General features: G+C 39.0%; 1 protein-coding gene across 1 annotated transcript in view; it reads right to left on the bottom strand.

Annotated features, from left to right (window-relative positions):
• SLC13A1 (solute carrier family 13 (sodium/sulfate symporter), member 1) overlaps nt 1-14,065 on the bottom strand; it is a 24,519-nt gene that overhangs the window by 327 nt on the left and 10,127 nt on the right. The window contains 7 exon segments of the mRNA XM_010285329.1: nt 1-66; nt 989-1,150; nt 1,815-1,924; nt 2,889-2,992; nt 8,023-8,124; nt 8,214-8,312; nt 9,534-9,653. Of these exon segments, the coding sequence (XP_010283631.1) occupies nt 1-66; nt 989-1,150; nt 1,815-1,924; nt 2,889-2,992; nt 8,023-8,124; nt 8,214-8,312; nt 9,534-9,653 (763 nt within the window).

Below are 14,065 nucleotides of genomic sequence, written 5' to 3'. Positions count from 1 at the left end.
TGCAAAGGAAGTGCACAAGGTAGCAGGTATCAAAATGAAAAGTGGGTTCACATGAATGGCTTCAGCCTATCATATAATAAAAGAGAGAGAGCAGCTGTCAAGGGACACGTTTACCGAATGAAATACATAAATCCACATTTCTTCTATTAACACAAGTGAACTGTGACCAGAACTGCCAGTTTAAATACTGAGAAATAACCTTTTCTGTTATCTGATTTTTAAGATTATATCTGGGAATATTTCAGAGAAGAAAAGGTGATTCTAATACAGAATAGCTACTGAACTTTAAATTCACACCTGATGTTTTCTAACTGTAGTTGAGTCCATAGAATAAGACTATTGCAAAGAGTGTGTGCACTGCACAAGCACTGAAAGCAAAACACTGCAAGAAAGATGATAAAGTTGAATTTATACATAATACATAGGAGCGATTCAATGAGGTGAGGACTGAGGTTTCATCATAAGAGAGGGAAAGGCATTAGTATGTGTCTAGGGTGGCCAAGAGGAAAATCTACAGACTAGAAGATGATCAGTAAGTTTTGAAGAAGAAGAAAGAACTAGATGTTTTGATAAAGAAGATGAGAAGAAAAGACACAACTGAGCTAAGGAGAGAAGAAATGAGAATTACATATAAAGCACACCTCTTAGCCCTCTCTTCTCTTTGGTGACAGCTTGAAAGTTGCAGTGTTAACCATTTTCGCTGAAGATGTGGTCCTGAAGAAACACTAAGAGAGCTGTCCTTTTTAAGTTCTTTGACTATTTGCAAATAGGAATAACAACATTGTTTTTTGAGTGTTGAACTTTTACCTAATTTTACTGAATTTTCTGTCTCTTTTGTAAGAAAGCCCCAAGCAGCCAAGTATCCAATGCACAGCACAGCAGAGCAAAGAAATGCATCAAGTATTTTACGGAGACCGCTTCTTTGAGCAGCTGTATTACATCGATGATAGAGCAGATTCTGATTAAGAACAACCTATATTATACTCACCAAAGGAGATAGTATGGGCAAAAATATCGTAATGGTAGCTGGATTGCTAGCCACTTCTGTTACTGAAGTGACGATAAGGCATGATATCAGGATAACCAACCACAAGGGTAATGATCCTAGAGGGGTCAAATTACTTGCTACCCACTCAGAAAGTTTTGAAACCTGCAAAAGGAATATGACAACATGATTATGTTTTACAAATCACTTGAAAGGAAATTTAACAAATGGTATAGAACAGGAATTTACTGATCTGCTAATTATGAAGTATTTGTGTAAAAGAGAAAAAATCTGAAATATTTTCCACATTCCTACCACATGTTTTTTAGCACATTTTTCTAATTCAATGGTGTCATACAGGAATGCATGCAAACTATATTCCATTTATTTATATTTGCACCTCTGAGAGGTTTAGATAATCAGAAAATTGTAATATGCATATATCAAACTTCATAACCAGAGTTTGGGTCCAAACCTTCTCAATTTATTGGAGTAGACAGCAGGGCTCCATGTGAGAGGTACCTCAGTGACAAGACATTAACCCTAAGGTTTTGGATAGAGTGTGTCTGCACAACTCCTGCCACCATGAGGTTTAAATTAAATAACAAACCATAGTCATCATTGTGCATAGTCTTTGAAGACAAAGCAAACTTCTTTTTTCGTAACCCTGTTTTCTGAATGTCTTGAATATTCATCACATTAATTGTGTTCAATATTGCTACCAAATAACTTGCTAAAACAAGAGAATGACTGTGAATTCACTGTATATCTGAATTGCTCCTGATGTGGGTCGTGCTAATTGTTTGGTATCTTCTATAAATTGCATTACCTCACAGCCGTCTGCCAGTGCAAACCCGCCACCAACAAGAATAGCTATTTCCCAGGGCATGCATGACTGAAATTCCTTCCAAGTAATCAGTGGCGTGTAACCAAAAGCAGCTAGAGAAAAAAAAATAAAAAAAAACCAAACCGAAACAAAACCAAAACCCCCACCAGCATTAAAAAACATATTGAAAAGTATCTTGAAGTAATGACTCTGAGGAAGTACTTGGGAAATATTCAAATGGTTATTTGAATGGAAATATTCAAACGGCTACAATGGTTTCCACCAGTGGAGCGTTGGCTCCTGTTCCCTCCTTCCCTATGTGGAAGATAGCTATGGGATATCAATTAGTTTAATTTACTCACTATAACTGCACTATTCAGACAGATTGTTCGGCAAATGCTGTTTCTCTTAGGCTCTTTTAGGTTCTGATCGTGAATTCTCTGTGAACCCCCAGATCTCATTGATTTCAGCAGCAGAACTGAATGCATAAAGAGGACAAGCTGGGGGTATACTGTAATGAGGGTAAATTACATTTTGAAGGGGAACAATTAAATGAGAATGGACTCATTTACAATGTCGGATTTTATAGGGTACCTTAAATAAGCAGTAACATTTTCAAAAAATAAACCCAGCCCTGCCCCATGCAGTCCCATTCAAAGCCCATTGAAGTCAATGGAAAGGTGGTTTCCACTGGCGGTGGTGGGCTGCAGGTAGCAGTTTCCTGCACAGCACTAGCTCCTGCTGCTCACATTGCTTAATTGTTGGCACTGACTTCCAGGTCAGGGATGCTCTATATCCCAGTAAGACATTATCCTGCATTAAGATTGTAACATTAGTATTTACCAACATTCCTCTAACAAGTGCAATAAGTTATATCCATCCCTGGATACATTCCAGGTCAGGTTGGATGGGGCTCTGAGTAACCTGATCTAGGTGAAGATGTCCCTGCTCCTTGCAGGAGGTTGGACTAGATGACCTTAAAAGGTCCATTCCAACCCAAAGATTCTATGATTCTATATTTTTTGTTGCATCTTAGATATCTTACTGTAGTAAAACCCACATCAAAATATACTCAACTGTTTTCTCCATTTGAAGTCCTAGACAATGTTTTTGCTGGAATAATAAAGAACAGGAGGCCTATCACTAAGGCAGTTGTTGAATCCGTAGCATAGCCTTTATACCTACGAGAAATTAACAAGAAAAAAACACATAAATATATATAGTCAGGAAGAGCAGGGGAAAAGAGTGAGGAGGATGGGGCGGCAGAAAGGAGCTGTTATGGACTGACCAATGGACACCCTGTTCCCCACCTCCTGTGCCACTTGGTGCAGTGGAAAGAGGTAGAGGAGTCAGGAATGGAGGAGTGAAGTTGAGCCTGGGAAGGAAGGGGCGGGGGGAAGGTGTTCTAGTCTTTGTTTCTCACCATCCAACTCTTTGTCATTGGCAATTAAATTAATTTTCACTGAATCAAGTCTGTTTAGCCCATGATGGTAACTGGTGAGGGGTCTCCTGGTCTTTATCTCGACCCACAAGCATTTTGACCTTGTTTTCTCCCCCATCCTGTTGAGGAGGGGGAGTGAGAGAGTGACTCGGTGGGCATCTGGCAGCCAGCCAAGGTCAATTCACCACATCTGTAGCAACGTTAGATGCAAGACCTCTAAATTCATAAATAAGTATCTTGAGTAAGTGTGTGTTATTTTGTCAGACAGAAATAAGCTGGGGGAGGGGAATGTTTGGGAATAGCTGATGCTTAAACAACTAATTTTCACAGTTCAATGATAAATTTAATAACTGTAACATGATCTGTAATAGATTCAGTCCAACGGGCCTTAAGAGCACCGTGCATATCCACAAAGGATGATGCTTTTGTAGCTAAGAGAAGGCAGCAGAGCTTTATTCTCATCCCCCTATGACTGTCACTACTAGGGTCATAGACACCAGGACCATGTTCATTTTGGTAATTTCCAGTGCCTGAGAACTGCTTGCACTAGTGTTTCTTAAACTGATGCAATATCCTTCTCACTTGCACCGAGCAGCCCCAAGATCAGGGAAAGTGCAAAGCTGAGCTCTAAGGCCATTTTAACACATCCACCTGATTCTGTTAGGCACTGCTAGGTGGTGACATATCCCAGTCTGTCTTATTTCAGTCAAGATGGTCATTCAAATGAATAAGAATTGTGCTGAAGAAAGTTAAACCCAACATTTTCTTAAACTTTGTTATTTTTTTCTATCTTCTGTAAATTATTCTGTAAGTTTTCCTGAAACAATATACCAATACATTTGTCCTTTCAGCCTCATAACAGTAGGTCCAAGCATAACTTCCCAGCAGATCTTCCCAGCAGCTTAAGGTTTTTATACTAAACCAGGGGTTTTCACTGAAAGGGAAAAATCATCTCCCAGTTATATGTTACAAATGTATAATCTAGTAGATTATGCATTATATATACATCTGATGCAAAGCACCATTCTCAGAAAACCTGCTTGGGACACAAACAACATCCTATCATTACTCATACTTTATGAAGACACACATGGCACCATTCCAAAAAGAAGCTTTTCAATCATTATCAAATTTTGAGATAAACATTTTTCAAAGTCCATTTATCCAAGCAGTAATACAACTGCATATCTACCTGCTTGTAACACTGCAAATCTGATTGTCTTATAAGGAAGCAAAAAAGCTGTTGAATAAGGAAATCTCACAATGACTCCAACTGAGATCATTCTAGAGAAGAGGGCTGTGGGCAAAAGCACATAGTGGCCTTGAATTGGCAGTAAAGAAAGGAATAAACCATGCAGAAAAAAGAAAGAATACACTTAGGCAATAATCTGAGGAAGCGTGAGGGAAGCCCAACTTGCATACATCAGATGTAATCAGCTGCAGACTGGTGTTGAACTTTATGCTTCTTATGAGGTTCATAAAATCCTGGCCAAAGGCCAACTCAAAACTCCTCTAATTGAACCTAATACCCTACAGCCTGGAATCAGGCCAGGACTTGGAAGGAAACTGCTGGAACAGGAATGATGCGTGATCCTGTGCTGTCAACAGATGGGGAGGAAACAGGCATTTTTAGCCTGTGCTTCTCTCTGTAGTTTTATACAACATTTATTAAAATTTCTACTGTCTGTCTCCAAAGGGAGGTAACAGGGGCTCAGGGCAGGACAGTAAAGGATTAGTCTTTAATAGATTTACAAAATTTTGTTAAGAATAATGAACTGGTAAAGGTAATGTATATTTAAAAAGCATCTGATGATGCTGCTTAAAAATGACCTCTACTCAGTACTGATACAGCACAAATGTGGATCAAAAAGTAAGCCTTAAAATGTAAGGGGATAGCATCATTCAATACCAATATTTCTGGTGGGATTTCAAAAAATTCAGTGTCTATTTTAAAAGGGCGTTCAGTAACTTGTGAGAATGCACACAAGGGGCTGAGAACATGAACATGGGTGATGAGAGTGGTGAGAATTTGTTTCTTGAAGCAAAACTTTAAGCAGAGCATTTAGTTTGTCAAAACAAAGCTTATAATGCGGTATAATTAAGCCAGATATGTGTAACGTTAAAGCACCTACCACAGAAAAGTTTTTAAACCGGTAGAGAAAGACAAAAACAGATGAATGGTAGCTAAATTCAGACAGAAAACAAGGTATGAGTTTGTTTTGTTTAGTTTGGTATGAGTTTGTTTTGTTTAGTTTGGCAACAGGAACGATTACCCACCAGGACAGACTATCAAGGTAAGCGGTAAATTCCAAAATCCAAGGAACCTGTGATTTGCCACCCTGAAACCAAACCTGGTTGCTTTCTGGGAGTTCATATTCTAATAGAATTAAATCTCTACTGGGCTTAACGTGCAGAACAATGTAGCTCTTCTGATCTTCAGCGTGTTAGAATAAATGAACTGACAGTCCTGCCTGGTCGAAGACCCTGGGAGTGGTGTAAATCATACCTAATAGGACCCACTGACTGGCCATGGAGGGTGTCAAGGTTACTTATAGCTCTGACACTGCAGCTTTTCCTAAGGACAAAGCTCAGCTCTGCAGGTGACAGAACTTCCCCGAGGCTGACTTGAGACTGTGGGATAAGGTCCTGTGCAAAGTAAGTACTATCAGGATTCTGATAAGAAATCAGTTTTCTAAGGGCAGAGAAATTTTACAGTTGTTACAGTTGTTTCCTGTAACCTAACCTTAAGGAAGTTGTGCATATGCCTACGAGTGTCCTTAAATCCAAAGGACTGAACAATTTTGCACACAGAGGCATTAGGGAACACGAGCATAAGAGATGGAAGCCGCAGTTCATGCGCTGCTAGAAGCCTCTTGGACATCGTGGTGATGAGCGCATTGACAGAAGCACAGTTCTTGGGTTTTGGTTCTTTTTCCTGATTGCTGCTTTGTTTTCTTTAAAAATGGCTCACTACTATTCCCAGCTGTACCTGTGCTGGCTCCTTGCCCCCCTCATGTATCTTGGCTGAGAAGTTTCCTGTTGCTCAGAAAAGTAAAAACCCAATTGCCTGATTTTATGCCAATTAATGCAATTGATTGATAAATTAAAGCTATCTAGAAATAGGCAAGGTCTGAATAGCTAGAAATGCTTTATTTCCACTTACAGGTTTTGTTAGGCAGCAAGACAAGCTTTGTTTCTCTTCAGGTTACCTCACCCAAATTATAACATGATTCAGCCTAACGTGACGTGACACGTGCTTGCACTCCCTTCCAAGGAAAACATTAGAGGGCATCCGCAAAGTAACAACCCCGTGCAGAACCTGTAACCACACTTATTATGAGAATATTCTGCTTTTCACTACCAGTGAACAAAATCCTCAGACAATGGTAAACAGACAACTTCAAATAGGAAAACGGGGATCTCTGAACTGAAATAATCTATTTATTTGAGCTGTAAACCCCAAATTTGAAAGGTTGCTTACAATGTCTGTTTTTCAGTATTGGATGTGTCTCATTAAACGGTGCTCGATGAGCTCTGAATGTTAATATGAAGCAGAAAGAAGCAAAGCCAGCCTGATTGCTTAGCTGTCTGATTGCTTGATTAGGTCAACACTCCAAAACTCCTTCAAGAGTATGGTTTTTCATATGAGACAATGATCATCAGCTCTGCTGTTGTTATAAGGGGAAAAATCTTTCTTTTACAATTTTTTGGATAATGAAAAAAATAATTTAAAAACCCCATTAGTTTATATTGCACTTTTTAATGTTATTTTTTACGAAAAAAAATTTTTTCTTTGCACTTTAAATCCTCACAGGGCTACAATTATTTCTTGTAACATCCCCTACTAGTCCTTCTGGCACAGCACTGGTGTGTGTATGGTGGGAGTATATTTAAAGAGAGGAGGCATGATGGATGCATATTCAAATGTCATTTTTGACAGACACATAGGAAAACAAAATGAAAGATTACCATGCAAGTCCAGCACCGGCCTTTGACCCATCCAATAATAAATGCTATACCCAGAAGGACCTAAAGAGCACAAAGTCCTGCTCCTCCCAACGCTGCAACTACCTCCCAGTACTCCAGAGCAAGACTCAGACCTTTATCACAGAAGAACAGAACTGAAATTACAGTAATTATAGCAAGAGAACAGGAGATAACACAGTATTATATGTTCTTGCAAGAGTGACCAATTTCTTAGAGAAAAAATTCTAGGTGATCCTGGGGAAGGGACTGCACAACCAACCTGCAGCAGAAGGCAAAAAAATGGAACCGTTCCTGGCTTTTTTGTGGTTAGTTGAACCGTGGCGTTAAGACAGTTATGTATGAACAGATAGTAATTAGAGCTGTCCAAGTCGGGGGTGTTGCACTGTATTGCAAGCACAAGTGTGGCTGTCTCTAAGGCCAGTAAATCAAAAAATTCTAATCGACGTTTCATTCTTGAAACTGCAGATTTGATGAGCAAGTAGGGTACTGCACCATCAGACATTATGGATTCTCACTCACTGGATCAACTCTAAAACCTTCCTAGGAGGCACTTTATTTTATCCTGTAATGGCTTTAGCATGTTTCAGATATTGCACACTTACATCCTTGAAATTGCTGGAGTTTACTTGTTCTGTGTACACTATAACGGTTTTCAATAACTTAAGCCTGGAATATTTCTGAAGTATAGAAAGTTTAGGTTTTTTTTTTTTAATTGAGAAGAAAAGAAGGTATGTAGTTAAGACACAGTAAAATTCCTGTTGGTGTACCAAAAAGATTACTTACTTTGGGAAAAGTGAAGACCATCCTGGGATGAAGCCAGGCTCTCTGGTGAACCATAGCAGGGTCATTAGAATGAATAGGACAAGTGTAACAATTTCTGGGTAGCTGTAGCAGAAACAGAATGGGTTATACATTTTCCTGAATTCACACTTGGATTTACTTGTTCTTGTTTGAAGATTTCTAGTTTGACATACCTCATCGGTCCGAGCCTCTTGTACTGCTCCTGAATCACCTGTGCTGAGGCCTCTTCTCTAGCAGTTTTCTTCTTGCCACACTTGAACATGTTTTTAAAACTGGAATGTAAATCAGCAATATCGAATGATGAAATAACAATGTATATGGAAAAAAAAACCACCCAACCCTCCAAACTTTCCAGTTACCAATAGCACTTTACAAAAATAAAACTTTCACTTTCTAATGTAGTATCTCCCGTTTACTTACCATGCACCAAACTGAGTGTATTGGAATTAATTGACAAAGCCCAGTGGGAGATTGACAGAGACAGCAACAAAATGTGTCCTATTATTGACTAGCTCATTCGCCCGGGAAAGATGAAAGTTTACTAATGGGAACTAATTGAAACAATGAAATACATAACCTGGCTATTTAATGAGAGTCACTTATGACTTTGTTTTACTTTGTTTTGTACTGAAGAAGTTTGTGTCGCATGAGTAGCCTGCATACCGATCAACAGCCTATTTGCTATGAGTTTGGTTTTTCATTCTTGGATGAGACCTTTACACCGTGTTAAAAAGAACACTACAAAACAATCAAGAACAATGAAACAATAAATGTTCAGATATAGAGTGTTAAGCGTGGGATGATTTTAAGTCTGCTTAAGAGCAGACAGTCTCACTCTTCATCTCTTGCACGATAAGTAGCCATGTAATTGTGGAAGACAGGTGTTCCTGTTGTTATCTCTGCAGATGTTAGTGAACTCATGGAGAACAAGGTTTTGAAGAATCAGCCCAAAAGAAGTATTTTCCTCTCCAAAACACTAAAAGCACAAGCTCAGAGGGGAAAAAAAATACCGTAACATCACATATAAATTTTGGAAAAGTGGAAGTTTTATATTTTACATCTAAAAATATAATCATCCAGTTTATAATACAGATATTGCTCAAGTATTCAAGGCAATCACTGACTGCAGTGAAGGGTAACACCCTGACTATCTTTAAATCTTCCAGTCTTAGACCAAAATGCATAAAATTTCAGTATTCTTTTGTCTTGCACACATGCACTTTTTAATGATGATGTCAGTATATTCTAAAGGAATGGGTATCATCATTTGTGATATGGACTTTTCACATTGGGCTGAGTAGTCAAAGACCCTTATTTTAGAAAATTCCCATCCATACTTATGGACACAGCCATACTAATCAAGGAAGCAAAATCACTGTTGCTGCATTACCTTCCTATTGAGCCTGTTAAAAATAGATGCAATATTTACTCCTGGTACAAAGTATCTCTTGTGTCATCAACCTTTAGTTTTATCGATTACAACATTTACTTACTCAAACCCAAGGAAGAGCCACTGGAGCCAGACCCAGGAGAGCAGCAGAATGATAACTGTGATGGGGATGGAAAGGATAAACCAGGATCCAAAATTGATGCACTGGCAGTCTGGGTAACGGCTGTGTGAAAGTAAGAAACTGTTCAGCTGAGCTTTGCAAAGGAATGAAGACTTGTGAGGAGTGCCAGAAAGCCCTGCTGCAAGAGAGTGCTTCTAGCGGGCAGCTGACTTCAGCATGAGGTGGTCTCTGGTGTTCTCCTCCCTCACCCTCCCAACCTGTTCTTGCTCATCATGACCACTACAAGAACTAATCGTGCCAGTTATTTGAGCACTGGATCAGCAACAGGTCCGGGGATTTGACACCAATCTAAGTGTGTCTAACCTGAGTTCAGGAGGCAAGGAAGAGTCACCCACAGCGTTAAGGGCCATTAGAACTACAAAGGAACAGAATTTAAGAAAAGCAGTTCTTTGAGAGAAGACTTTAGCACAAGAAAATACACTTAAATGAACAAGCTCCAATGAACTTAGAAGACAATGGGGGAGACAACATTGAGATATGTATTGTTTAAGGTTCCATAAGGGACTCAAAAGTGATTAGAAAAGAAATTAGTATTACTAATTTCCAGGAAAGGCAGGATTGTCACTCCAGTCACCTTGTCCCTTTCACATTGTCTTAATCTACTGTTTACAGATGTGGGCCACTCAACCAGAGCTCTCCCTGCCATGTGCATTTAAGAAGAAGAGAAATGGGCTCTGGTTTTCTGAAATAAACGAATTTACTGTTGAACAAGATAGATGACAGATAGGCAAAAAGGCCAGGTAAATTAATCCTGTTTTTCAATTTATTTTATGAACAGAAGTCATTCTTCCTTTGAGCTCCTCCAGCTGTATTGAGAGATCTTTTAATGCTAGAAGTGAGAAAAGTCTAGTCTCTTGGCCAGCCTTCCTCCTTGATGCAAAATCAGGTGGAAGGGAAATCACAATGTCTAGACAGGGGCTGAAATTACTATTTTCAATTATTAGCCAATCTTTTGTATTTCAGGCCTTGCTAGAAGAAAAGGGATTGTGATGTCACATAGGTCTTTGAAGCATTAAATGCTTTCTTACGTATTGTGCAAAATTTAGGATTGGTCTATATTTATTATGAAGCTTACATATATTGCAATTAAAGTGCCAGCTGGGACGGAACTCCTACCAACTTCTTGAGGTGATGCTCTAAACTGCAACTATACATAGTGATGAGATAGTGAAACTGGAATGAGAAAAGACATTGTGCTATTATATGTAATTTATTGATTACATGGCTATTTAGCTTTTATTATGTGATTAGCCACATCAATTTTGGAATGTATGAATTCCAAGATAGGAAAAAACTGACATCAGCATAGTAATGACTTAGCATTTCATCATTTACTAAAGTGTTTGTCATCTTGTTTCCTGAATTATGCGTGATAATTCCTCATTGAGCAACAAACAAGCTCCTGAAAACTTTATTCTAAAGAATCACTTCCATTATAAAATGTTAATTTATTGTGGTTTCACAGTAAGTTTGTGCAGGGCTGGCTATATATTCAAGTATTTCTAGTAATCAATATTAAAGGTAGCTAATCTTCATTTCTATAGCAAATATTCCTCAGGTAGACTGCATGATCAATTTAAATAATTAAATAAAATGATCTATTATATAGTGCTGGTTGGATTATCGCTATAGTTGGATTACCTACTACAGGTTTTGTCTGAGACGAGGATGAACAGGACACACTGAACTATTTATTTTCAGGACCTATTTCCTTTGGAAAATGAAAAAGTGTGATTGATTTTAATAATCCCTATTTTACAGTGATTCAGTGACAATAACAAGAAAGTCTTTCCAGGCAAATACTACAGATGCCAACAGATTTGGTTCACAGAACAAATCCAGATAAGATTATTCCTTTTATGACTTTTATAAAATTGCTTAGGTTGAAAATAATGTAATGCTGGCAAAGTGTGATTCTTCATGTTGGAAGGTCAAAGTCAGTTGCCAGAATAGGATTCAGGAAATTGAATAACTTGCCAGTGAGCCTGATTGGAGAACCAAAGGTTTCCTTGTAGAATTTACTCGTTCTCAGTATGAGAACTCAGTTTTCTCCCTGACACAGCGTTGTCTGGTAACCCTTTCTCTCCCTAACCTCTCCACAACCCTCCCGTCACCCTGGGGTGCAGCTGCCTGTGCTCCTAGGGTCTGTGGCCCTGCTCTAATACTGCCCAGCTGTGAACCTTGGCTTGCAGTGATGAAGAAACAGCTTCGTGGGGGAAAGAGCTGTGAGAAAGTCTCCACAGCTGAGCAGTGTAAGATTAGATAGGTAAGACTGCAGATGTGAGATAACTGACATGGGGATCTGCAGCAGTCTGAAGTATTCAATAGGAAAAACACCAATAGAAGGGAAAAAATACTAAAGGAAAAAAATGTGGAGTCAGAAGGAAGGGACTCAGCATCACCAAGGACCTGTTCCAGGGAGCACTGAGGACCAACCCATCTCATCCTCATTGGTGCCTCCCTGGCCAGTAAAGCATCTGGGCATCTTATGGGCAGTTGTGAGCAGGCTAATGCTTAGCCTATTAGCTGGCTACACATCTTCTTGGTGTGTTAGCCATTACTTTTTTTTTTCTTTTTCTTTTTTTTCCCATAGTTGTCTATATTCTAGACACTATATTGTAGTCTCTCTTTGCATACAATTAAAGGATGGAGTGACCCTGAGAGGATCAGTAGCAAATCTGTCTTGAAAAGGAGCCCTTGTGGAAGATGGTCTCACTGACAGGGATGCTTCTGCGCTGTGGAACACAGCAGAATTCTTTGTCCTAAATCAACAGCAGGCTAAGGATTCCTAGCAACACACAAGCTCCAGTGCTAACACAGATATACTGGTCTCCTCTTCATGTGACAAATTAAAAGGAGGGAAGGAGAGAACAGTAAACGCTAATTCCAGCTTATGTAATACTAATACTGGAAAGATATGAGGAATATGGAATTTCACAGTGCCATTTTAAGTGTTTTGTCACCGAGTGGGAAACCCAGGAATGCGCTGTATGTACAGCTCTGTGGCTGAATTATCCTTCCTTCACATGCTTATGGTACCTGCAGGTAGACCGCAAATGTGTCCAAGTCATGCTAACAGGTCAATTCCCACTTCGGACAGGGCATAAATACAAATAAGGCCTCTAAGGAGAAGGGGAACAAGACAGTTAAAGATAAAAATATTTGCACAGTTAGGTGGTAGATTCAACTTAAGTTAAGGATTAGGCTCAGTGGTTGTGCAAAGATTAAACAAAGTCCTGGTGGGGTTTAAAATGAGATTACACATGCCGTACTCCATGTACAGCCCATGCTCCTAGCAGAGGATGAAGACACAGGGAGAGAACAACAATCTGCTTATGCATTCTTAACGAGATTGTTAACAGCTAAGACAAACTGAAAAACCAGCTACAAGCCAGTTTTCTTCCAGTTTCCTACAATTGCAGGGAAATGAAGAAGAACAGTTCTTACCCCTAGTGATCAATCTTGGATTCTTCTAGGCTCCTGAGTGTGAAGCCTACTTGCATCAGAAATGCTTCTATGTCTAAATGTTTAAGTCTGAAGGACTTATAATGCCACAGTCTGCCCTGTGTAGTTCTTTTGCCCCAGTAACAGGTACTCTTATAATTTCCATACTATTTCCATTGCTACTCTGCACCAGACCTTCTCTTAGCACAGGCTGCTTTACAGACTGCACCACTTCAGTTCTCTTTAGTACCATGCAGAAGGCAAATTTTATCCATTCATGGAACACAAGTTGGAAGAAAATCTATCAATAACTGGTCTTTCACTGTTTTGCCACCTGTAATACAGAATAGTGGGCAGAGGCTAGTAAAAGGATTGCGGGTTTTATTTTGTTCTATTTTAAAATTAAAGTACGAATATTTCTGGCCCTGAGTAGTTTGCAGAAGAAAAAATGTTCAGCAAGAATTATTGTTTTTTTCAAAAGCTTTGGAATGAAATCTGCCAATTTTCTTTTCAAAGCAGTTCTACTTAGAAAAGAAAAGGAATATTAAAGAATGTTTTTAATAACCTCAAAACAAAGTGTTCCATTGAATGCAAAGTTTCAGACTGGTTTGAAATGATTTGCTTTTTCTTTGACTAATGGACAAAAATTCCTCATTTCAACAACGCACTAAGCATAGCTTCCTGAAAGTCTCCTGATGATCTTTGCTAAGCAGACCTGAACTTAGCTCCTGCAGTACTTAGAAATGAATAACAGTCCTTTAAGGCAAGATGGTGTTTGTCATATTGATGCCAAGTAGTGACTTCCCCCTCAGATAAGCCCATCTTTTTCCATGCAGCTATTCAAAGAGTCAAAGAATGGTCATCTTTTTGCAGGTGTTAGGTGATCACTTATAGCCTTTCACAACTGTGCAATTTAATTTTATCTTGTTAACAAAAGATAACAGAAAAGAATAATAGAATCAAATCCTATCAAATCAAAGGGTAAGGTTTCTAATGCATTTTAGGGGAGT

Source organism: Phaethon lepturus, unplaced genomic scaffold, assembly GCF_000687285.1.
Source record: "Phaethon lepturus isolate BGI_N335 unplaced genomic scaffold, ASM68728v1 scaffold804, whole genome shotgun sequence".
In the NCBI taxonomy this organism is placed as follows: Eukaryota; Metazoa; Chordata; class Aves; order Phaethontiformes; family Phaethontidae; genus Phaethon; species Phaethon lepturus.
The sequence above is the reverse complement of the archived record's forward strand: the minus strand, read 5'-3'. Positions and strand labels throughout refer to the sequence as shown.